Source organism: Magallana gigas, chromosome 10 (assembly GCF_963853765.1).
Source record: "Magallana gigas chromosome 10, xbMagGiga1.1, whole genome shotgun sequence".
NCBI lineage: Eukaryota > Metazoa > Mollusca > Bivalvia > Ostreida > Ostreidae > Magallana > Magallana gigas.
Genome location: NC_088862.1, coordinates 741,746 through 767,526, shown reverse-complemented (window position 1 = coordinate 767,526; position 25,781 = coordinate 741,746). Strand labels below are relative to the sequence as shown.

At 33.1% G+C, this 25,781-nt stretch overlaps 2 protein-coding genes across 9 annotated transcripts in view; one reads left to right on the top strand and one right to left on the bottom strand.

The window, feature by feature from the left end:
* Window positions 1–18,138, top strand: part of LOC117683640 (serine/threonine-protein phosphatase 6 regulatory ankyrin repeat subunit A-like) — a 59,581-nt gene extending 41,443 nt beyond the window's left edge. For all 7 annotated transcript variants that reach the window (XM_066072897.1, XM_066072899.1, XM_066072893.1 and 4 more), the window contains 2 exons: window positions 14,067–14,126; window positions 14,318–18,138. In XM_066072897.1, coding sequence (XP_065928969.1) covers window positions 14,067–14,126; window positions 14,318–17,874 — 3,617 coding nt within the window. In that variant the 3' untranslated portion in view covers window positions 17,875–18,138. The remainder of the gene's footprint in view (window positions 1–14,066; window positions 14,127–14,317) is intronic.
* Window positions 137–5,609, bottom strand: LOC105334572 (uncharacterized). 2 transcript variants are annotated; one of them, XM_066072900.1, is made up of 11 exons: window positions 4,993–5,609; window positions 4,562–4,629; window positions 4,333–4,410; window positions 4,049–4,117; window positions 3,452–3,665; window positions 2,603–2,857; window positions 2,267–2,367; window positions 1,353–1,623; window positions 929–1,044; window positions 548–713; window positions 137–414 (listed from the first exon to the last, which is right to left on the bottom strand). In XM_066072900.1, exons 1-8 carry the CDS (start codon window positions 5,066–5,068, stop codon window positions 1,537–1,539), a joined length of 948 nt encoding a protein of 315 aa, XP_065928972.1. In that variant the 5' UTR covers window positions 5,069–5,609; the 3' UTR covers window positions 137–414; window positions 548–713; window positions 929–1,044; window positions 1,353–1,536. The 2 variants fall into 2 exon arrangements, with proteins under 2 accessions (XP_065928972.1, XP_065928973.1); XM_066072901.1 differs by lacking the exons at window positions 548–713; window positions 929–1,044; window positions 1,353–1,623.
* Window positions 18,139–25,781: the final 7,643 nt, after the last annotated feature.

Genomic DNA, 25,781 nt, shown 5'->3' with positions numbered 1-25,781 from the left:
CCCATTGGCAAGGCTGCTTGGAAAGTAAAAATACAACTTATTGCCAAACAATATCATTTAATCCATCAAAAATTATGAGAGATCCTATAGCCATAGAATTACCACACTAAATTGTTCTCACTAATCTCACCTTTAAATTTGAGTTTTCATCCTTGTAAATGCACACAGACACGTGCCAATTTATGCCCTTCTGGCCATACCAGTCGCTCTGTTTTTCTCTAAATGTAATTGGTAAGAATTTCATGGCCCAGTCCATAATAATAAGAATATCACCAGGCTGGAGATCTTTCAGTGTGTGTGTCCTAGCAGTATCCTGATTGATAGTTCTAATTATGTGGCTTTTCCATTGAAGAATCTTTGTTACCGCTGCATCAATATCCATAAACAATTCTTCTCTGGTGTTGGGGGAAAGATCTGTCAAATTAATCATTATTTTAAAATCAAACTCAATCGAAAAAAATTCAATATTTTTAGTATACACTCAGTGCCATGTTTCACTTTCAAATCTTATCAAATTGATAAGAATTATTCATTAATAGCAAATTACCTGCGAGATTGCTCAGGATTTCCTTCAAATTTAAAACTGCTTTTGGAAGTAATTGACAGCGGTCGCAACCAACATCATGTTGGTGGTCAGTACATGCTTGCTGGAACTGAATGTCAAGCGGATCACTTAGAGCATGGTTAATGTAATGATCACTGCAGTGGTCAGTCTGCATTGAACGAGAAAAAATAATTGATTTAAATTAAATTACCTCAGTAAAGCAAGTCCATTATGAATAACAAAAATGGATCAAATCTGATATTATATTTTATTTAAAAAAGTCCCATTTAAACTTGCCACTTAATTTTACATTGATAAAGTGTAACAGTCATATTGAATATGACAGCAATAAAACATTTATTTTAATACATTGCAATTAAATACCTGTTTCAAATGCATTTTAAAATCTGTTTTCATATAAATTCTACTGGATGCCAAGGATTCTTTGCATTCCTTCAGTTCCATTAGCAATAATCCATCTGTTATGTACTTTTCCACATCTACAATACAGTACATAATGAAGTCATAATACATGTTGTAATGTAATTATATTACCGATAATCACCGTAAGAGTAGAGGATATGAATGTCTTTACTGTTTGAAACACGCTTTTGGTTATGAGAATTTGTTACAGATACATGTGCATTAATTTAGCATTCCCTTGATTGGTGACATTTCCATCACATACCGTAAGTGTAAAAAGTCAATATCAAAGAACTATGGTATAAATTCTACAGGGAGCTGAGGAGAATTTAGCAATTTAATCTATATACAGTATTGTCTTTCATGAAAAATAAACTTTACAAACCTGCAACTACTGATAGAAGCACATCATATGAGCTCTCTCCATCTGCTGTTATATTGTCCAGACCCTTTAGATTTGTGCGCCTTGAAGCGGGACAAACTCGAAGAATATAATGGAACAATGTAGACCTAGACAGAGGAATAAACTCTGTCTCCTCACAATATGCCAGATAGAGTTTGATCAGAGTTTAGTGCCAGACTGTTCTGACCACCTCTGGAATGGACACAATGCTGCCATCCTCTAGTCTCATCTCTTTAGTACCAACAGAGGAAACCTGTTTAATATAAGTTATATATACTAGTTAGGTCTTGCACTTTTTTGCTCTGCTACACATGTAATATCAATATTTAATTACACAATTTAAAGTATTATGAGTTCATGCATAAATGAAATTGCAAAAATTACAATTGCACATGTTTTATTGTTTAATTACTGTAAACCAATTATTATCCCCATCATTTTTTTTTGGGGGGGGGGGGATGACCTCTTTAATCCCCGCAAATATATTTATAAACTTGTTTAAATGGTAACATACCACTTTATGCAATCATTGGAACTCAGGAATATTTATCACACAAGGATATAATACTTGGTTTATAGTACATTTATTTGATCATCGTTCATGATCTGAATTATTATAATTGAAATACATGAAATACATGTTATAATTATATTTTCATATTTTATTGAATAGCACTTAAGGAGTTCAATTGAAATGAATATATTAATTAATCATTTTGCCAATGGTTTTGGTTAGAGAGAATCATGATTATTTTTGCAGACACAGAGAGCTGCCATACACAAAGTGAAATCATGAGTGAAACCTTAATTTGCATGACCTGATACAGATTTATCATTACATTGAGGTACATAATTGCAAAGAACTGCAAGATACATACAAAACAATTAATAGATACCTGATGAAATGCTGGATTGAAGATAAAATCCAGTGCATGGTCCAATTTCATGAGATCAATTTTCTTATGAAATACTGGTTTCTGTTTAGGAACCTCAGCACCTGTAATAAATGGATTAAATGTAATTAACAAAGCTAATTCTCAACATGTTTTTACTCACAAGTTATTTGGGCACAAAATGAAGCAATCAAATTAAGGAATTAAAAAATCTAGAAATATTTATCATTATTCTAGCTAATAATGAATTACACTTATAATGTTCTTAAAGCACACATTGGCATGAATATAACACACACATTCAATACATGTGCAAGTGATGAAAGTGAATTACTATACCTTCAGAATGTTCAACAGCATGTTTCCTTGCCTCATTTATAGCATGCATGGTGACTGAGGGAATGATCTGCTGAAGCTGTTTTTTTGTATGAGAGCAAGCAATCATGGACAACAGTCGTTTCTTAACAGCCTTGTCTGTGCTTTCACAGTACAGTTTAACAACAAGTTGATCAAGTTTGCTAGAGCTTGTTTCTTGCTGCTGCTCTGGCTCATGAATGAGCTTTAACAATTCATTTCCCTGTCCTGGAGCTATACCTAAAATAAAAAAATAAAAACTGTAAATATGGAGCACAAATATAATATATGAGAGACAAAGAGAAACAGAGAGACAAATATCGAGCCATTGTAAGATAGAGATATACATGTACTACTACTAGTATGGATTTTATATATAAATGAATAAAATTTTTGAGAGAAAGAAAAAGAGACAAAGAAAGACAGATCTAAAGTCACCATAAGATAGAGAGATACTACTACTATTTCAGAGAGAGAGAGAGAGAGAGAGAATGAATCTCGATTCACAGAGAGATAGGATATTATATGAATCAGTTAAAATAAATATGAGAGAGAGAATCTTGATTCACAGAGAGATAGGATATTATATAAATCAGTTCAAAGTTAAAATATATGAGAGAGAGAAAGAGAGAGAGAGAGAGAGAGAGAGTCTGAGAGAGAGAGAGAGAGAGTCTGAGCCAATAAGAGAAAGACAAACAGTCTGAGTCAGTGAGAGAGAGAGAGATAGTCCTATTAGAGTCTGCGAGAGAGAGAGAGATAGAGAGAGAGGGGGGGAGAGAGTCTTAATAGAGCATTATATAACTAACTGTGTTACAAAAAAGAAATAAAACATACTCTCAAGAACTAAATTGACTGCTTCTGTGGCTTTTCTCTTAAGCAATCTTGTAGTGGAGGGCTTAAGGCTGTCCAGCCTCTGATGTACTTTGAATTTAAGTGGGCTCATCTTCCCATGTCCAAGCAAAGTTACAGCCTTATTGAAAATATCTAGAATGTTGTTATTTTCTTCACTCCAAGATGAGGATTGTGATGATGGTTGAGAACCAAGAAGCTGTCAAAATTAAGAAAATCAGTTTTACAACCAAAAATTTATAACTAGAGCTATATTTTTACTACAACTACTGAATAAGTGTAATTTAGTCAACATTGTTAACAAATTTTAAACAGTTGCATACATATATATTAACCTGATTTAAACTAACATCCATTTACCTGGTAGGTTTTATCATAAATATGTTGTTAGTACATGTCAAGTGAATATTGCCCAATAAAAATTAAACAAGTAATTTATGTCGTACATTTTATTCATATAATAAATTATCAGTGTTTTGATAGTAAAAGTTAATTAAATGATGAGTTGATTTTGCAATGCTTTATAAGTACACCACGACCAAAGTTGTAATCAGTTCAAGTATAGTCATCACAGATACTTACACCCACTGAATCTTCATCAGAAAATATCTCCAGGTGATCATCAGTTTTCCAAATTTCATCTTTTTCTTCCTGTATAAAAATAAAACTTTCAATTAAAATGCACAATTATTTTATCAATCAGGTTCTAATTAAAATCATGAAATACATAATCAAAAATAAGGAAAGCTGATTATCTTTATATGCATATTCTTGATTGTCAGTGATTTAACCAAATTACACATACAGTGATATAGGATAAAATAAATCATCACTGATGATTTTAAAATAAAAATATCCATGTGTACCATATCTACATTAACTTCCTTAGTGTCCTCAATCTTTATTGGTGTCAATACATCTGGATGTGTACACTTTGGTGGTAACTGTAAAATATAATAATTAACAACTACATGTAAAACTTAATGTATCCAACCAATTTAATCTAATTTAACCACATTCAAACTATAAATGAAATAATTGCATATATATATATCCATTCCTCTTATATTGCTGTGTCAACTTTTCATATCTTACTTCATTCTCAATCTTGTTCGAATTTTCCATCTCCTTGTACAATTCAAATCTACATCTCCGACAAATGCCTGGACAGTAAAAGAAGACTTTGAAGTTAATTTAGTGGCAAGATTTGCTTATTAAATTAAAGGTTAAAAAAATTTAAAAAGATATAAGTAAATATATTGAGAGCATATTACAGCATTTTCTGAAATAACAACAATATTTACATAAAACTATACATCTGTAATTAATCTTAACACAATCTGCACAAATTAATCTTGAAAGCCCTTCATTTGATTTAGAGAAAACAATTTTTAAAATTAATATTTTATCTTGAACAGTGTTGAGAGTTTAAAAAAATAGACCCCCTGGGGGATTTGATCCTGGTAATATTAAAAGACCATCACTTTTTTTTTTAAAAATTGAGAGTGAATTATCCTGAAACTAACCTGATCCAACAGGCACTAACTCTCCTTTGTGCTCAAGGATGAATCTAGACATTTGTGGTGTCACAGGCCGTTCCATCTTTCCATTGTGAGAATGGTCTGGATATGAACACTTCACACTGTTTCTTTTCCATTTTACACCGAGTTTTGCACGATGATTAGGGCATATATTAAAATTATTCAGAACAGGTGAAATAATCCAATTCTGAGCAGAAGTAAATGTCCCTCAGATGGAATGCTGTCCTGTCCAAGTTTTAAAGATCTAAGATGCCCGCTTACATCTTTTGCACAGTCAGAAATTTGAACAAATTCCCTTTCAGATGGGAAAAACGCTGATAATCCGCATGTGATGTTCGAAAATGCAGAAAAACTGCATTTGTTTTTAAATGCATAATTTGGATGACAGTCGTCTGCCATTTTTAATGGACGGAATCTTGTTTCTAATTCAGAAGAGTTCCACAAAGGGAGATAATCTTCAGGATTAAACTCCTATTGTTTAGACAGTTGTAAAAATCTTTTAGTAATAGAGCCCACGGAATTTTAATATGAAATAGATAGTTTATCATTTAAATGAATGTATTACACACATATCTTGTTAGCATGTATCTGGTCTTTGTAAAAAATTAAACCCAACGCTACTATGTATACTATAGAAATAACAGGCATTGCAGAAAAAAGTCAGCATACTTTAAAATGCTCTCTTTACTAAACCACTTAAGCAAATTCCTTGAAATTTTAAACATATCATTTTTTAATAAAGTCCAACCCAAATTACACTGTAAAAGTTTATTTCATGATATACCATGCATCACATTTTTTAAAGTTTGTCTGGTTTTTATATGGACTGGTACTTAAATGAATAAAAACACAAAGTCCGAGTAAAACATAAGCGCTTTCATTTTCATCTTCAGATGTTTTACCTTGGTTAGTTGTAAAACATCTGAAGATGAAAATGAAAGCGCTTATGTTTTACTCGGACTTTGTGTTTTTATTCATTTAAGTTTTCTATATCTTATCCGACCACTGTGAATTTTTTCTGGATTTACCTATATATATATATATATATATATATATATATATATATATATATATATATATATATATATATATATATATATATAAATGGCCAGTTTGCATTCACAGCGGAGAAAACCTCGAAACTGTCAAAAAGGATGGTTCATTTTTAAAAATCTTCTTTTTAAGAACTTTTTTGTCAAATTCAACGTAATTTAGCAGAAAACATCCTAATGGACAGGATGATATTAATTGCAAAAATTAAGGTCTAGGGAAAAGGGTTCAATCAGTTTAAAACTTCGGGTTCGTTATTCTGTATTTCGAATATTTAAAGCAGCCACGTTCATGATTTTGGACGTTTGATAAACGGATCGGTCTGACAAAGATGAATGTGTTTGTTGAATTGTTGTGCAACAGTTCACGTGCAAAGGGATTCTTTGAAATATGCAAGACAAATTGGTGCCGACTTTGTGAAGTAAATTGAGGTTAAATAATTGAATGCGTTGACAGTTTTCAATTTTGACAGTGGTGCTCGCTTGTTTTGATTTTTGTTTCATTTTCATTATGTATGATTTGTATCTTGAGGTACTATCGCCTGTATTTTGTAATATTTACGAATCAAATAAAAAAAGACTTCGGTAAATCAGACTGTTTACCTGCGCAAAATAAGCAAAATCTGATGCATTGACGACATACTAAAATACAATTCATTCTGCTGGTAAATTGGTATGATCTTTGGCGAATTGGTTGATTCATGCGATGTGTTTTGTTGAGATGCTCAGCATTTCTCGAGTCTATTCAGTTTTAAAAAAAATTTGATATTGCCGACAAAAAAATGAAGGTATCTTTATGAGTTATTATGAAAAAATAAACTGTGCTCTTTATTTGTTTAAGTGCATATTTCTTCTGTTTTAATTGTTTACAATTTTCTATTTACTATCGATATTTGATTGTCAAGCTTCGAATTAAAAGCATTATTCATGCAGAACTTTTCTAACAATTCTATGTTTGTTTTTAGCTCACCTGAGCTGAAAGCTCAAGTGAGCTATTCTGATCACATTTTGTCCGTCGTCAGTCTGTCCGTCTGTCCGTCCGTCCGTCTGTCCGTCTGTCCGTCTGTCCGTCTGTAAACTTTTTACATTTTGAACTTCTTCTCTAAAACTGCTTATCCAATTTCAACCAAATTTGGCACAAAGCATCCTTATGGGAGGGCGAATATAAATTGCAAAAATTAAAGTCCGATCTGTATTCAAAGCGGAGAAAACCTTGAAACTGTAGAAAAAGGGGGGTGCATTTTTAAAAATCTTCTTCTCAAGAACTACCGAGGCAAATTCAACGTAGTTTAGCATAAATTATCCTTATGGGAAGGAAAATATAAATTGCAAAAATTAAGGGGTAATTTTGTTTCAAATCGTAGTTATTACGAAAATAATAATAAAGGAAAGGCGTATTTCAATCGGGCTCGGCATCCGGTAAAATGGGTAGGCAAGACTTGGCCTGGGCAAAACAAAAGATTGGCAGTTATTAATCTGCCAATCTCATTAAAATTTCAGGATATTTGATGGACTAGTATATTTGTATTCGCTGTAGATATTGCTGCAAAATAATGCGTATTTGGAATTGACGATTGCCGATCTGCCCCGGCATTTATTTTGCCACGGCCCGGGTTTGAATACCCATTTTACCAAGACTCGTATTCCATACTTCTAAAACGAGGTTCTTTGTTTAAAGCAGCCATGACATTATACGAAAAAGGGTCGATCTGACTATGATGAATTTGCTTGTTGTGCAACAGTTCGCGTATGAAGGGAAGTTTTGAAACATGCAAAATATATTGGTGCCGATTTTTTGAAGTAAATTGAGCTAATTATTTCAATGCGTTGACAGTTTTCACACATGACGTTGGTGTTAGCTTGTTCTGATTTTCGTTTCGTTTTCATTATTTATGCTTTGTAACCTGGAAACTATCGTCTGTATTTCGTGATTTTTACGTATCAAATCAATCAATGACTTCGGTAAATCAAACAGTTACGTTAACTGTTTACCTGCGCAAATTAAGCAAAATCTGATGTAGGGGTACTGAAATACAATTCATTCTATCGGTAATTCGGCATTATCTTTTGCGTAATGGTAGATTAATGCAATAGGTTTTGTTGAGATGCTCGGCATTTTCTCTAGTTTATTCAGTTTAAATAGAGTTTGATATCGCTTACGGAATTATGTAGGTATATCCATGTATATATATATGATTCATTTCGAAAAAATAAATTGTGTTCTTTATTTGTTATACATGTAATGCATGTTGTTTACAATTTCTATTTACTAACCATATTTGAGTGTTAAGCTTCGAATTATAAGCAAGATACAGAGATTTGCTCACAATTCTATGTTTGTACACAGATCTTAAAAGCTAAAGATTAAAAAAGTATAAAAAATTGTCAATATATATTACGAAAATTTTCAAAATCTGTTCTTCCAGAAACCCACTTATTGAATTGTAAACTTAACCTTTTTAGCTCACCTGAGGATGGGGCCACAATGGGGGGTCGAAGTTTAACATGAATATATAGAGTAACTCTTTGGAAATCTTCTTCTCAGAAACTTATCGGCCAGGAAAGCTGACACTTGTGTGGATGCATCCTCAGGTAGTGTGAATTTTAAAGTTGTGAAAATCATGACCCCCGGGGGTAGGGTGGGGCCACAATGAGGGATCGAAGTTTAACATAGGAATATATACAGTAAATCTTTAAAAATCTTCTTCTCAGAAACTAATTCGCCGGCAAAGCTGGAACTTGTGTGGAAGCATCCTCAGGTAGTGTAGATTCAAAGTTGTGAAAACCATGACCCCTGGGGGTAGGTTGGGGCCACAATGGGGGATCGAAGTTTAACATATGATTATATACAGTAAATCTTTAAAAATCTTCTTCTCAGAAACTAATTAGCCAGGAAAGCTCAAACTTGTGTGGAAGCATACTCAGGTAGTGTAGATTCAAATTTGTGAAAATCATGACCCCTGGGGGTAGGTTGGGGCCACAATGGGAGGTCGATGTTTTACATAGGAATAAACAGAGTTATTCTTTAAAAATCTTCTTCTCAGAAACTAATCAGCCAGGAAAGCTGAAACTTGTATGAAAGCATCCTCAGGTAGTGTAGATTCAAAGTTGTGAAAATAATCATCCCCAGGGGTAGGGTGGGGCCACAATGGGGGGGGAGTCAAAGTTTAACAAAGGAATATATAGGGTAAATCTTTGAAAATCTTCTCAGAAACTAAACAGCCAGATGATTCTTTATAATTGTTAAGACTTTGGCCCCAGGACAATTTTTTGGCCTCACGAGAAGGTTCAGAATTTGATGTACGTTTATATTCCATATATAAACTATTGTTAGGGATCTTTTTTAGATCTGCAATACTCAACATATGATATGACTATGAAATCATCCTGTAAGAAAAGGGACTAATGATTATAAACATAAGAATATCTAGGGGAAAATGGATTTTATTTATACAGGATTTACCTGAATTATTGTACATTGTCCAGATAGTTTGTATTATGACTCCATTGAGCTGATTTTATCATACCTCTTGTTCCTCAGGTGAGCGATGTGGCCCATGGGCCTCTTGTTTTTTTTTTTCGTTTACATATTTAATGCTGAATAGAAAATACCAATTAAAAAAATCTTCAGTTGAATGTACAGACACGTGCAATAAGTATTCGGTCACAAAATGGCGGCGTGTTTACGTTTGAAAACGAAAGTAAAAAAATAAACGACCTTGTCCGACAATTTTAGCACTACAGGAAGTAGAATTGTTTAAATTTAGAAATTAGTCACGTGGTATATCACGTGACACTTTTGTTTATCGTCTGCTTGTTTACAAATAAAGAAAACGTAGTTGTTATAGCCATGGGTCGGAAAGGAAAAGAAACGGGAGCGGACGCCAAAAAAGTCATTGTGGATTTATTGCACAGTGGAATTTCACGGAGAAAGATTAGTGAATTGTTGAAACTACCAAAATCAACAGTTATTGACATTTGCAAAAGGTTTTCAGAGACGGGTTCCCTAGAAAACAAACCGAGAAGCGGCAGGCCTCCAAACATCAAGCCCCGGGATTATCGTAAGCTAGAAAGGATTGTAAAAACAAATCGGAGGTGTTCCCTGTCAGATATTACTGCCAATTTAACGAGGAAAGACCCGAACCAGTGAGTAGAAGGACTATTCAACATAATTTACATAAAAATAATTACAGGAGGAGTGTTGCTAAGAAGAAACTTGTAATAAAGGAAAACAATAGGAAGAAGCGGCTTGCGTGGTGTCGGGGGAAAAGACAATGGTCAGTTGAGAATTGGAAACGTGTAATTTTTTCAGATGAAAGTAAAATCATGATTGGCCATGACGAGAGAGTTCGGATTTGGAGGAAAAAAGACGAAGGATGGCGACCCGACCTCGTTGAGAAGCGGAATTCACAGGCGAAGTATGAAGTCATGATATGGGGGTGCATTTGTTGGGAAGGTGTAGGGACTATGACGCCGGTAGAAGGAAACATAAATGCTGCCAAATATCAAGACATTTTAGAGGAAAACTTATGGCCCGTTCTTGCTAGACATTTCCCCCAAAATGGATATTTTTTCCAAGACGACAACGCCCCCGTCCATCGAGCCAGATCAACACAAGAATATGTTGCAAGAAATCGAATCAACTGTTTAAGCTGGCCTGCCCAGTCACCAGACTTGAATATTATTGAAAATGTGTGGCTTTTCATTAAAAGGAAACTTCAATCACGCTGTGGCGCAATTAAATCAAAAGAAAATTTGACCGAGGAAATTCGGCGAATTTGGACTCAAATTACGCCTGCTTACATTAAAAGTTTGTATGGCTCTATTCCCAATCGTATCCAACATGTCATCAGACTTAAAGGACACCTAACTAAATATTAAACCGTAAGTAGTTGTTTTTTTTTTATATCATAAGTTTTAATAGAAATTAGGCTTGTTTTATTCTTGTGCATTCGTCACCAATGTAAACACGCCGCCATTTTGTGACCGAATACTTTTTGCACGTGACTGTAATAAACTTATATGAACAAAATATGACTCAAACCAAGCAGAATTTATAACCCTGTATCTTGCTTATAATCCTATGATTGATGCTGAAATTTTGGTTGATCATAAGAAAAGCCTCTCTAAAAATTAAATGCTCAAGTACAAAAAAATTAAAAGGATGATATGCTCTAACTGCTTACTGGGGCCCCCTCCTTATATGATGAACTATATGAAATCTACATCAATGGTTTTTAATTAAACTTTCACATATTTACATACCATAGTATAAGTATTGCACACACACACACACACACACACACACACACACACACACACACACACATACACACACACACACATATATATATATATATATATATATATATATATATATATATATATATATATATATATATATATATATATATATATATATATATATAAAGCACTGAATAAAATCAACAACACTAGGCATCTTTAAGGTGTCGGATCTGATATATAGATACTAAGCCAGTAAATTGAATATATAAAGCACTAAAAATGGCTAACGACACGAACAATAGAAATTGTCAAATTTTCGGGACAACCCGTCCCTTCTTCAGGACCATAAATAAATTACATGAGTAAGTAAAAAACAAAGAAAACAAAATCTAAAGCTACTACTAAACTACTTAAGAGACTATGAAAAAGAACAGCTACATTATACACTTCATTTGATCACATTCTTAAAGGTGTTGATACTGTCGCCGATCGCTATAAAGTAATCAATCGACTGCCAACTTCACGCCTGATTAAGTTAATTAGCTAATTAAAATTGACGTCCGAGTTAATAAATGAAAATTTGAACCCCCGTTGTTAACTCGTACGGCACTTATGATATAGACTCGAATTTATGATTAAAAAGAGATGAAATTAAATAAAAATAAATAAATAAATGAATAAAATTACGAAAAAAATGATTTACAAATAAAAGGTAGTAAAGAAACTAATAAATGAAAGAGGCGCAGTTGACAGATTAGATAAAATTACTATGTGGGTTTCCGGTGATATATGGCTATGAGACGTTCATTTTAGTGAAGTCCATTTGTTTGTTCATGCCATCAGGTCTGAATGATTTGAGTCTGTGCATCCAGAACTTTTCCTTGCTTTTCCTCTCCGCGTCTGTCCAATTAGGATTATGGTCAATAACCAATACTGCCATGTCTTCCCATTTGTGGCCACTTGTATTAAAATGTTCTCCGACGGGCTCCTTGACTTTTTTGGTCTTTATGGTAGAGCGGTGGTTGTTGATCCTTCTGCGGAGGTCACCTGTTTCACCAACGTATTGCTTAGAGCAGACTTTGCAACTGATGAGATAGATGCAGTTGTCTGTGCGGCAAGAAGTGTTGCCAAATATCTTGTACGTGCGACCCGTGGTGGGGCTTTTAAAACTGTCCGCGTTGGTGCTGTGTTTGCACAATAGGCACCTATCAACACCTTTAAGAATGTGATCAAATGATGTGTATAATGTAGCTGTTCTTTTTCATAGCTTCTTAAGTAGTTTAGTAGTAGCTTTAGATTTTGTTTTCTTTGTTTTAAACTCATGTAATTTATTTTTTGGTCCTGAAGAAGGGACGGGTTGTCCCGAAAATTTGACAATTTCTATTGTTCGTGTCGTTAGCCATTTTTAGTGCTTTATATATATATATATATATATATATATATATATATATATATATATATATATATATATATATATATATATATATGATTCACGAAAATAAATGAATTGGATGTTAACAGTGTACCTCTACCAAAAGTTTTGTATAATATCTTGCATAGGATCATCTGATTTTCGGTAAAAATGATATTCTATAAAAGTACAATGTCAAAGATTAAGTGTATGCAAAAATAAATGTAAAATTCGGATACTTTACGGTATTTATTATTTGTTATTCTATCGATGTGCCATATGGCACAATATCCTTTGAACGCCCATACAGTCCCTGAAACGTTATATTTTCCCACTTGAACGGTGAGTGAAAGGTGAGCACACTCTGAACGTACGGTGAGCGCACTCTTTATAAATCACTTTGACGACATTGCATTTACTGAGAAATCGTTGGGATTTATTGTTATATTGTTAATCTATAAGTAAGCACGCATTTATGCTTACATTTCTTAAGTTGATCTCTTCAGTTTATTGTCAAGCATGGATATGTTTGTGATTGGACATCGAAAGAATTATTATTTGAATCGTAAAAAGTACACAAATACAGCGTCTTTTTTTTATATTTATATATGTGAGTCGAGTCGTTTGTTGATTAAAGTCTTTGTTTTTAAACGACTGGACTGACGTCTTAGAATGAATCAATAAATATTATTGGTGTAGCAATTTAACATTGTATTGTGTAACTTAAAATTTTCACAGTAACTGCATACTTACGCCATTTTCGTTTCGACAAAAATAATCCATGTTTAGGAGAGTGATAAAAAACAAAAACAACAAAAAGCAGACCCAATCAAGAATGTGTACTTTAAATTCCACGGATAAAATGTTCTTTAAAATGATGTTTCATATATAATATGTTTCCTTCCACCTTTACGCTAGGGTTCCTTTTTAATTTTGCTGAGACCTATCCTTTTATTTTGGAGTTCTGAATGAAAATGAATGAAAACGAACTGAGCGATAAGTAAACACTGAACGAACGGTGAACGCAAGGTGAACGCTTTGTGAACGCAGAGTGAGCGCTTTGTGAACGTTAAGCGCGAACAAAGCGGAGCGGAGAGTGCAAGGGAACGCACGGTGAACGCATGGTGAGCGCACGGTGAACGCACGGTGCACGCACTGTGAGCGCAGGTGAACGCACGAAAAAATGGGAAAGTAGAACGTTTCAGGGACTGTATATCAAAGTTATTGTTGCTCAGGTGCGCGATATGGCCCCATGGGCCTCTTGTCATTAATAATTATGAATTAGAATTTGTTGATCTATTGAAGGGACAGGAACAATTACATATATTTTCAATCGTTTAATATTTATTTAGTGAGTGTTTCGAGGAAGATAGATTTTGATTATGGACATACAGCTAATAAACCAAAAGAAGGCAAGTTATATATTCTTGTTTATACTACAAAATGCAATATCAGTTTAAAGAGAAAAATGAAATATCGTAAAAATCATTGAAACAGATACTTTCTGGATATTCAGTTATCTTCAATTTTATACAAAGAGCATTTTTATGTTTACATTAGGTATATAGTTGCATACAATAATTCATTGATTTATTTCTATCAGAGTCAACAGTTGATAGAATCATATTTGAACAATGGGAACAGGATAACAATCTATTCATATCAACAAAAGCGTGTAAGAAAGTAGAAGAACTCATAAAAGATCAGAATGTTGTTATTGTGGCGGGTCACTCGGGATCAGGAAAGTCTGCTATCATTCAGCATATTGCACTTAAATACAGATCTCAAGGATGGACTGTAAAACCGATCTATGAAGTGAGGGAACTCATCAATGACTGTTTGTTAATACAGAGTAAAACACTTTTTGTGTTCAATGATCCAATTGGAAAAGAAGCATTTGATGAAAAATCACATGACGCATGGAGACAAAACGAAGAAAAATTAAAGGCTCTTTTTAAAAAAGTCAAAGTTTTAATGTCCTGTAGAAAATATATTATCAGTGATGCTAGAATAGCTGGAATTTTTACAAACAAATCATACATAGTAGACATAAATAATAACCTACTAAAGCTGAACGATGATGAGAAAGAAACAATATTTAAAAAACATTCATTTTTCAATACATTCTCCAAAGAAGAATTTGCAGCGATAATGAAAATCGATGCGTATTTCCCATTGCTGTGCAAATTATATTTTAGCAATGTCACTTATCAAAATGACGGATTAAAGTTTTTCAAGAAGCCAGCTTTTGTTTTAGAAGAGGAAATTAGAAATTTCCGAAAGGCATCCAAAGAAAAATATTGTGCCCTAGTTCTTCTTGTTCTGTTTAACAATGCTCTTTGTGTCAACGATTTTCTTCAAGAAGAAACCTCCAAAAGGAAATATAAACATGCGTTAGAACTTTGCGGAATGAGTGAAAACACTGCACCATATACAATTGGAGACATCCTTGAATCTATGGAAGGTTTTTTCGTTAAGAAAATTGGCGATAACTTTCATTTTTACCATGACTTTGTAATGGAAATAACCACTTACGTGTTCGGATCAGATTATCCTAAAGAAACGATTGAATATGCCGATGTTAGTTTTCTAAGAAGAAGGGTGAAGTTAGAAGATTGTAAAGATGAAAATGACAAGTTTTCTATAGTCTTAAGTGACAAATACATTGCCAATCTTGGGAAGAGATTGTTCATGGAAATATTTGGAGAACATCTATTAGACGTTGTCCTTAATCCTTGTATGAGGAACGAAAAGGTTAGGAACATAATAATAGAAGAATTGAACCGAAATCCAGAAACATATAAAATGCTACTTGAGAAAAAAGTACTTCAAATTGAAAAAGATGAACAGTATATAGAAACAAAAGACCTTTTTCTTTCAAAACTTTCCTTTTTGAATCTAAGAAATGAAATATCGCCAATTTCTGCTATGATTGTATTTTGTCATACAGAATTGTCGTTATATTGCTTAAAAGCTCTTACACAATTGAAAACAGATATTGAAGACATTTCGCTGTTTTCTGCGGTATGCTGCAATGGATCTTTAGACTTGCTTGAATTTTTTTCAAACGACCACATTAAATTATTTTTAAAAGACACATATGCATGTTTCCATCCTATACATCTTGTGTCTGCGTTCCATAATTTTGAAATGATGCAACAGCTAATAAAGTTTGGCGTCGATGTGAATTTACGACAATTTGGCAACAATTCTAATCAAGATGGATCTACTCCCTTAATATACGCAGCAAATGCAACTGAGAATAATAAAGATGAAACCTCGTGTGAAACAAGGTGCAATGAAACAATAAAGCTCTTACTAAGCAGTGGAGCAAACGTTAATGAGTGTAAACAGAATGGAATAACTCCTCTTCATACCGCTTGTTTTGACGGACTTGATAGCGCTGTGCAACTATTACTTAGCAATGGAGCAAACATTAATGTATGTGTAAAGAAAGGAGCAAGTCCTCTCTATATAGCTTGTCAAAACGGACATGATAGCACAGTACATCTGCTACTGAGTAATGGAGCAAACATTAATTCATGTGATGAGGACGGAACTAGTCCACTCTACATAGCTTGTCAAAACGGACATGATAGCACAGTACAAATGCTACTGAGTAATGGAGCAAACATTAATTCATGTCATGAGGACGGAACTAGTCCTCTTACTGCGGCTTGTTTTGACGGACACGATAGCACAGTACAACTGCTACTGAGTAATGGAGCAAACATTAATTCATGTCATGAGGACGGAATTAGTCCTCTTACTGCGGCTTGTTTTGACGGACACGATAGCACAGTACAACTGCTACTGAATAATGGAGGAGACATTAATTTATGTGAGAAAAACGGTGTCAGTCCTCTCTTTATAGCTTGTCAAAACGGACATGATAGCACAGTACAACTGTTACTAAACAATGGAGCAAACATTAATTTATGCAAGAAAAACGGTGTCGTTCCTCTCTATATAGCTTGTCAAAACGGACATGATAGCACAGTACAACTGTTACTGAGTAATGGAGCAGACATTAATTTATGTGATGAGGACGGAACTAGTCCACTCTACGTAGCTTGTCAAAACGGACATGATAGCACACTACAAATGCTACTGAGTAATGGAGCAAACATTAATTTATGCAAGAAAAACGGTGCCGGTCCTCTCTATAAAGCTTGTCAAAACGGACATGATAGCACAGTACAACTGTTACTAAACAATGGAGCAAACATTAATTTATGCAAGAAAAACGGTGTCGTTCCTCTCTATATAGCTTGTCAAAACGGACATGATAGCACAGTACAACTGTTACTGAGTAATGGAGCAAACATTAATTTATGTGATGAGGACGGAACTAGTCCACTCTACATAGCTTGTCAAAACGGACATGATAGCACAGTACAAATGCTACTGAGTAATGGAGCAAACATTAATTCATGTCATGAGGACGGAACTAGTCCTCTTATTGCGGCTTGTTTTGACGGACATGATAGCATAGTACAACTGTTACTAAGCAATGGAGCAAACATTAATTTATGCAAGAAAAACGGTGCCGGTCCTCTCTATATAGCTTGTCAAAACGGACATGATAGCACAGTACAACTGTTACTAAACAATGGAGCAAACATTAATTTATGCAAGAAAAACGGTGTCGTTCCTCTCTATATAGCTTGTTTTGACGGACATGATAGCACAGTACAACTGTTACTGAGTAATGGAGCAAACATTAATTTATGTGATGAGGACGGAACTAGTCCACTCTACATAGCTTGTCAAAACGGACATGATAGCACAGTACAAATGCTACTGAGTAATGGAGCAAACATTAATTCATGTGATGAGGACGGAACTAGTCCTCTTATTGCGGCTTGTTTTGACGGACATGATAGCATAGTACAACTGTTACTAAGCAATGGAGCAAACATTAATTTATGCAAGAAAAACGGTGCCGGTCCTCTCTATATAGCTTGTCAAAACGGACATGATAGCACAGTACAACTGCTACTGAGTAATGGAGCAAACATTAATTTATGCATGGCAGACGGAACCAGTCCTTTTACTGCGGCTTGTTTTGACGGACATGATAGCACAGTACAACTATTACTTAGCAATGGAGCAAACATTAATTCATGCAAGAAAAAACGGCGCCGGTCCTCTGTATGAAGCTTGTCATAACGGACATGATAGCATAGTACGACTGTTACTGAGTAATGGGGCAAACATTAATTCATGCATGGAGGGCGATGCCGGTCCTCTTTTCAAGCTTGTCAAAACGGACATTCAGAGAGCGTTGTACAACTGTTACTGAGTAATGGCGCAGACTTTAATTAATGTTTCAAAAACGGAGCCAGTCCCCTCCATATAGCTATTCAAAGAGGACACAATACCATAGTTCAATTTTTGCTGAATGCTGGAGCTGATTAGAATGTATGTACGGTAAAAAGAGAAAGTCCTTTAATATTTGCATGTTATCAGGGGAATAATGACTTAGTACATTTTTTACGAAGCAATGGTGCAGGCATTAATTTATGTCACCAAGACGGAGCCAGTCCTCTATTTATGGCTTGTGAAGAAGGTCACGATACCATCGTACAACTTTTGCCAAGTAATGGAGCGGACATTAATTTGTATGAAAAAATCCAAAGCCACTCCTCCTTTTATAGCTTTTTATAGTACAGCAAAACTTTTAGTTTCCAAGCAGATTTCTGGAGCAGATTTGCTTTATGTTATAAAGACGGATCAAGGCCGTTCCTAATTGCTTGTCAAAAAAGTTGGATTGCACTGTACAGCTTTTATTGAGTAAAGGGGCTGATATTAATTTGTGTATGGACAATGGAGTTAGTCCACTCTTTTCAGCTTGTCAGAGGGAAAATGAAAGCATTGTTCAACTATTACTTCTTAATGGAGCAAATTTAAATTTGTGTCGAAATGACGGAACAAGTTGTCTCCATGAGGCATGCAAAAACGGGTATTATGGAATTGTGAAACTCTTACTTAAAAGTTGAGCAACCGTAAATTTATGTGACAAAAATGAAGCTAGTCCGTTAGCTTTAGCTTGTAAAGAGGGACATGAAAGCGTAGTTCAATTTTTACTTGACAATTGTGCAAATGTTAACCTATGTCTTGCAGGCGGAGTTAGTTCGTTCCTTTTGACTCGTGAAAACGGCAATGATAACACCGTAAGTTGTTACTAAGTAATGGAGCGGATGCCAATTTGTGTTTGTAAGACAGTACAATGACCACTGTTTCTGGTTGCATGTTGATGAAATGAACATGTGATTCATAATGTGTACCATACATCAGTAATTGTGCTTTTAAACAAAGGTATCATCATGGCTTTTTTTTAGCTCACATGAACCTTAGATTCATGAGAAATTTTCTGGCCCTTTGTTGTCCGTTGTTCATCCGTCTGTATACTTTTCGAGGGATGTATAATTGTATTTACAGTACTCAATACCTGCAAGAAATAATATGTTTTGCTCAGTTCACTAACATTTTCGATAGAGTTACATCCCGTGTTGCATTCATTTTAAAACTAATTTGGTTGGTGATTATTTTTTACACAATAGAAACCTTTATGTTTTCAGTATCTCCGTGTTTGTTAAATGACATGGGCTTTTTTAAACATTTATTTAACTTTCTTATTATTTGTTTATTATCATAACTGCAAAGAAAAAACAATTATATCATATATATTATATAAGTTTTGTTGAATTCGAATTCGTGGGTTCCTCTCATCCACGAATTAGCATCCCCACGAATTGATAGGAAATAAAGTTATATTCCTTTTGTAAGTATAAGGGAATACACGAAATTACAACCCATTGAACTTGTCAAATTTAATCCACGAAAATTGGTCCTCATGAAATAAACGATTTCAATATATACATTCAGTATATAGGTTGTATAATTTTATAATAACCTGAAATCACTTTGAAACAAATGTTATTCGTGTTAATAAATACCGTGTCATTAGCTTATTGATCATTTATTTAAAACTTATTAATAGTTAAAAGTCAAAAGAACATGGTAAACCACTTTGTTTTTCATTTACTATGTATTTTTATTTCTACTGAAATTACTTAACTTGATGTATTTTAGAACTGGGAGGATAATATCCCATACGTTACATTGAAGTATCTATGATATACGTTGTATTCTTATGCATTTTCAAATACTAAGATGTATGGGAATTGCAAAAATATTCTTATATCAAAAATGATGTTGAGCGGAAGATTGATATGTTGGTTGATTTTTTTTTTGGACTGTGTGACTCACGAATAGCTACCCTTCGAATAATAAGTTAATTTAGAGAGAGGTATTTAGTACATGCATATACTCAACAATCTAATTAAATATACATGCACTTTAAATCCAATTATTCCGCCAGCAGAAAGAATACATTCACTAATGATAAATGAACAATAAATACGTTTTTTTCCCGATTGCGACACGGCGGGTGTGGCTGGTCAGCAGAGAATTCCTACTCCTCTTAGGCAGCTGATCCTACCTCTATTGTATGGAGGTCCGTGTTGCTCTGCTTTGAATTTGTATTTTGTTTTATGGATATTTGAGATGGATGACGGTTTGTTATTGTCATTTTGTTCATTACTTCTGAGACATACAATGTATTTAAATAATGTAGATGGAATAGCATACTAAATAAAACTTAATGTATTTGAGTTTTTATGGTATCATAAAAAACTTAATTTAGTGAATTAATCTGTATATGCGACATTAAATTTGGTGCCTTTTACCTTTAAATAATTTAGTTCTGTCTTCTCTATCTGTAGTGTATGTAGATCCGTTATCATTTCTTTTTCTTTTTTCAATTGAACTTTCACATAGTCACATAGTCACATAACAGAGTATAAGCATAGCGCGTGAACATAGATATATAGTTGCAATGTAAATATATATATATATATATATATATATATATATATATATATATATATATATATATATATATATAGTATTTATTAGATTGTTACATTCAATATTAAAGTGTAATGTATTTGTATATATGTACACATACTAATTACTCCTTAGAAGAATTCAATGTAATTTAAACAAGTGGTGGTATATAACATATGTAAAAATAGTTTTCTTTTTAGAAAATGAAAAAAAATATAAAGATACAGAACAAACAAATAAGAGACAGTAACATATAGGAGATGTTTGTATGGTGAAGCATTCTCCAAACGTTTCAATGCTGAACATTTAGTAATTGAAAATGATATGTATACATATTGTATTTATGTGTTGCATTTTGATACAAATGTTAATATTTTATTTAAGAGAGTGCGATAGCCGTGGCCTAAATATAGATAGACTGCAATAGTCTTCTTTTACAGAATAACAATTTAGGAAAATACCAAAATAAAAGAACATCTTTTTTTTACTGAATGATAATTAATAGCTGAACAAATTATATATAAAATTTTTGGATCGAACTTATCAAATTGTAAGAAAAAAATTCCAAGTCAAACAAAGGAAGCACCAGTGAATCAAAACAGAAAATACACTTTAATCTATTAATAAAATTCCAAAAGACAACATAGGGTATATAATACGTCAGCCATTGATTATGCAATCGGATGTTTCGACATCGAAGGGTTTATACATGTACATGTGAACCTTGTGATATCGTGTATTCATGGCTCGTGATCAGCTTGCAATTTCATCTTGTGCGTTTGTCTTATCTTATCGTTTATCATCTACATAATAACGTTTTGGAAGCTCTAATCTTAAAAACACAGGTTCTTACTTTTTAGAGCAGGATTGATGTTTAAAAAACCGTTTAAAAAATCATTGTGCTAAAGATAGTGTCAATTATCAATAAAATTAGTACGTGTGTAATTGTATATATGTATGTATATAATTATATATATGTATGCGTGCATGTATGGGTATATATATGTATGTGTATGGTTATATATTTGCATATGCATTGTTCTTTCCCACTGTAAGTCCATAGGGAGGAACTGCAATTATTTTTTTTATAATCGCAATTGCTCCGTCTGTATACTATGACGTCATAACGGTCTGACGTCATATACTTTTCCATGACGTTATAGATTTAAACCACTATACGATACATCATGTGTTTTTCTCCAACTCCATAAAATTGATGTATTTAATATTAAAACCTGTCTTATAATAACATTTTAAAAGATTTACTGTTATAACATATCATTGATTCTGTGAACAAATCTATGTGAATTAAAATACATTACAGTCAGAATGTTTATTTTTGATGCAATAGCTAACTGTCAAGGTCTAGGCTAATACAGGGCATTTGCGAGTGGTGAAATGCAAATATAAGTAATGAACAACGATTATTTAGTGAACATGGCGTTATGAATAGCAACTGCTCTGTTGGCATATTCCATGATGCAAATATATGATTTTTGCCATACCAACTGCATATGCATGATTTGCTCTGAAAATTATGCACATTTGAATAAATCTTCACTTGGTCAGGACTAGGTGCTAACTTTTGAGCATATCTGTATTCATCATGCACCAAAGAATTACTTTCAATTGCCCAATATTCTGCTGAAAATGCTAAGTATATACTAATATTTGCATTTCCATTGTTCTTTCCCACTGTAAGCCCATACGGAGGAGCTGCAATTATTTCTCTATAATCGCAATTGCTCTCTCTGTATACTATGACGTCATAAAAGTGTAACGTTATATATACTTTTCCATGACGTTATAGATTTAAACCACTATACTTATACATCGTGTGTTTTTCTCCAACTCCATTAAAATTGACGTATTTAATATTTAAACATGTTTTTGATAACATTTTAAAGGAATTACTGTTGTAAGACTAACATATCATTGATTCTGTTAACAAATCTATGTGAATTAAAAAGATACATTACAGTCTGAATGTTTACTTTTGATGTAATAGCTAAATGTCAAGGTCTAGGCTAATACAGGGTATTTGCGAGTGGGAAAATGCAAATATAAGTAATAAACAACGACTATTTAGTGAACATGGCGTTATGAATAGCAACTGCTAGCGCGCATCATGGAATATGCCAACAGAGCAATTGCTATTAATATCGCCATGTTCACTAAATAACGTTGTTATTTCTTAAATGTACATATCTTGTTATTTTTATGGTCTTTGTGCTATAAATTGAGTGAAATTTCAACTTTACCGGTGGTAGCCCTTTTTTATTAACGCCACCTTCTTGTTGCAAAAAATGTTATATTCATTATATAATAATAACTGGGATAAACACTAATTGCAATTTAACATTTCTAGGCTTAAATCCTTAATTTATCATAAGACCTTATCCAAGTTATTAAATTAGCTAATATGATAATTGTAATTCTACATTTAATGTGCTTTAGTTATAATTCTGTCATTTGTTTGGTCAATAAATGACACAATCACTCATTGGGTAGTCATGGTTTTATTTCTGGAATGCATGCAACAAGAACAAGCTGCGGAAAAGGCATTCAACATTGTACTGCTTTTAAAATTCTCAGTATGAAAAAGTTGTGAATATAAATCATTTTTCATTCCCATGTTAATCTTGTGTATGTGGTATTTTTTTTTTGGAATGATTTAGTTTAGTTTTTTTGTCTTCGCAATTTTTTTTTTGAATTGAACAAATTGAAAATCAATTCTGTTTGATATTAAATTACATAAGTGTTCGTGGTGTCTCGAAGCATTTATCATGAATTATAAACAACTAGACTTTGACCCGTACGTACACGGGTTGACATATTGCATATTATATGAGGCATTTACGAAATAGATAAATCGACACACCGTATTGTTGACATTTACATAACCAAGCGTTAAGCCTACAATAATGCTATTATTTTCACTACACTCTTAGTTAGAATAATTTAACTGTGTCTCCAGACAGGCCTTCACCACGGTTATAATGCCTCCCATATACCCGTAATGTAGCAGAAAATAGCAGAATCGCTCCGAAACGATAATGAAAAAAATTTAATCAAGCTGCATTTAAAATAACGGTCAAATTTTCATAACAAACCACTCTAATGCTGTAAATACCTTTCATCTAACAATTTAATTCATTTTTATGACGAATTCAACACTTTTTCACCAATATTTTTTACTGGCTTCGAATTTTCACACAATGTTGACATTCGGAACTCTCGGGATTTTTCATATTAAATGCACTATTAGATGAGTAAAACCTATCTCCCGTATTTTCTTTGATGAACAGAATCTATGATAAATATTTTCTTTGAATATGTACACGTATTATCGTTTCTTTGTTTATGCAAATGTGATATTGGGAAAACATAAACTAAAGAGCCTCCCGTGATTTAGCATGAATGTAATGCACATGCGCAAGATTGTAAAATCCGAAAAATTCAGATGATTTCCGGATTTTTAAAGGAATTTTGTTTGATTATTAACTTGCAAAGCTTGATTGAGGAAAAATAAAAACAAACTGGTTATGTTCAAGTGCAAATGTTGTTTAAAATATATAAAACAAAACACAGTACTCTTCTGATTTCTCGGTATAAAGACCAACAATTCGAGTCTGTTATTTTAATATAGTTTATATAGTTGTATAGATAATGATTTCGTGTGCCTTGTGTTCAGCTGTTAAATTTGGAACATGTTATGTTTAACTATTGATAGTGTTTGATATATTAACTATTATCAAGTAAAAAAATGAATGTAAGTCTTCTTTTCATTTTTCTTTTTTTTTTTGGTTTGAAAATAATTTGCTTTCTTTCTCTATGTCCAAAAATGGCAATCTTTAGGTATCATACCGTCCGGTAATCGACATATCAAAATGAACATAATGTTTAACTATTGATAACGTTTGATAAAATTAACACTTATCAAGTAAAAACTGAATGCTAGTTGGTTGTTTTTTTTATTATTTTAGCTGACCTGAGCTGAAAGCTCAAGTGGGCTATTCTGATCACATTTTGTCCGTCTGTAAACTTTTTACATTTTGTACTTCTCAAAAACCGCTTGACCAATTATAACTAAATTTGGCACAAGGCATCCTTATGGTAAGGCAAATATAAATTGCAGAAAATATAAATCTTTTTCTTAAGGACTACTGAGTCAAGTTCAACGTTGTGTTATGTTATAATTAGCTTGTTGTGATTTTCGTCCATTTTTATATTATTTATGCCTTTTAACCTTGGGAACCATCGCCTGTATTTTGTCATTTTTACCTATCAAATCAAACATAGACTTCGGTAAATCAGACAGTTGACTGTTTACCTGCGCAAATAAGTTAAATTTGATGTATTAACAAAGTACTAAAATACAATTCATTCTATTGGTAATTCGGTATGATCTTTTGCATATTGGTTAATTAATGCAATGTATTTTGCTGAGATGCTCAGCATTTTCTCGAAGTTATTCAGTTTAAACAGAGTTTAATATCGCTCACGAAAATATGAAGGTATATATACATGATTCATTTTGAAATATAAATTGTGCTCTTTGTTATAGTGCATGTCTCTTTTGTTTAATTGTTTACAATGTCTATTTACTAACCATATTTGAGTGTTAAACTTTAAATTATAAGCAAGACACAGAGCTTTGTTCACAGATACAAGGTCATTTTTTGTTTAAATTTTTTATGCTGAATAGGAAATACAAACTGAAGTTAAAAATCTAGCAAAATTGTGAGCTCTGTATCTAGATTATAATTCAATGATTGACGCTGAAATTTTGGTTGATCATACATTAGAAATATCTCGCAAAAGGTTTAATACTTGTACGAAAAATGATATGCTGTAACTACTTTCTAGGGCCCCCTCTTTATATGATGATTCAGAATTATATGAATTTCACATTAATTTTGATAGTTTTTGAGACATGAGTAAATAAAAACGACACCGTTAAAACAGTGTTCATAGTTCCCATAGTTCTGACACATTGTGTTACAGGATAAAAGCGTTATCGCTTTTCCTAAGAAAGTATTACAGCGTAAAATCATCCTGGTTTGTAGCCAATTGTTGTATTTTAATAAATATGAAAACAGTGGGTGGGTCTTAGTAAAATCCACTGATATGCCTGATATACATTTACTATA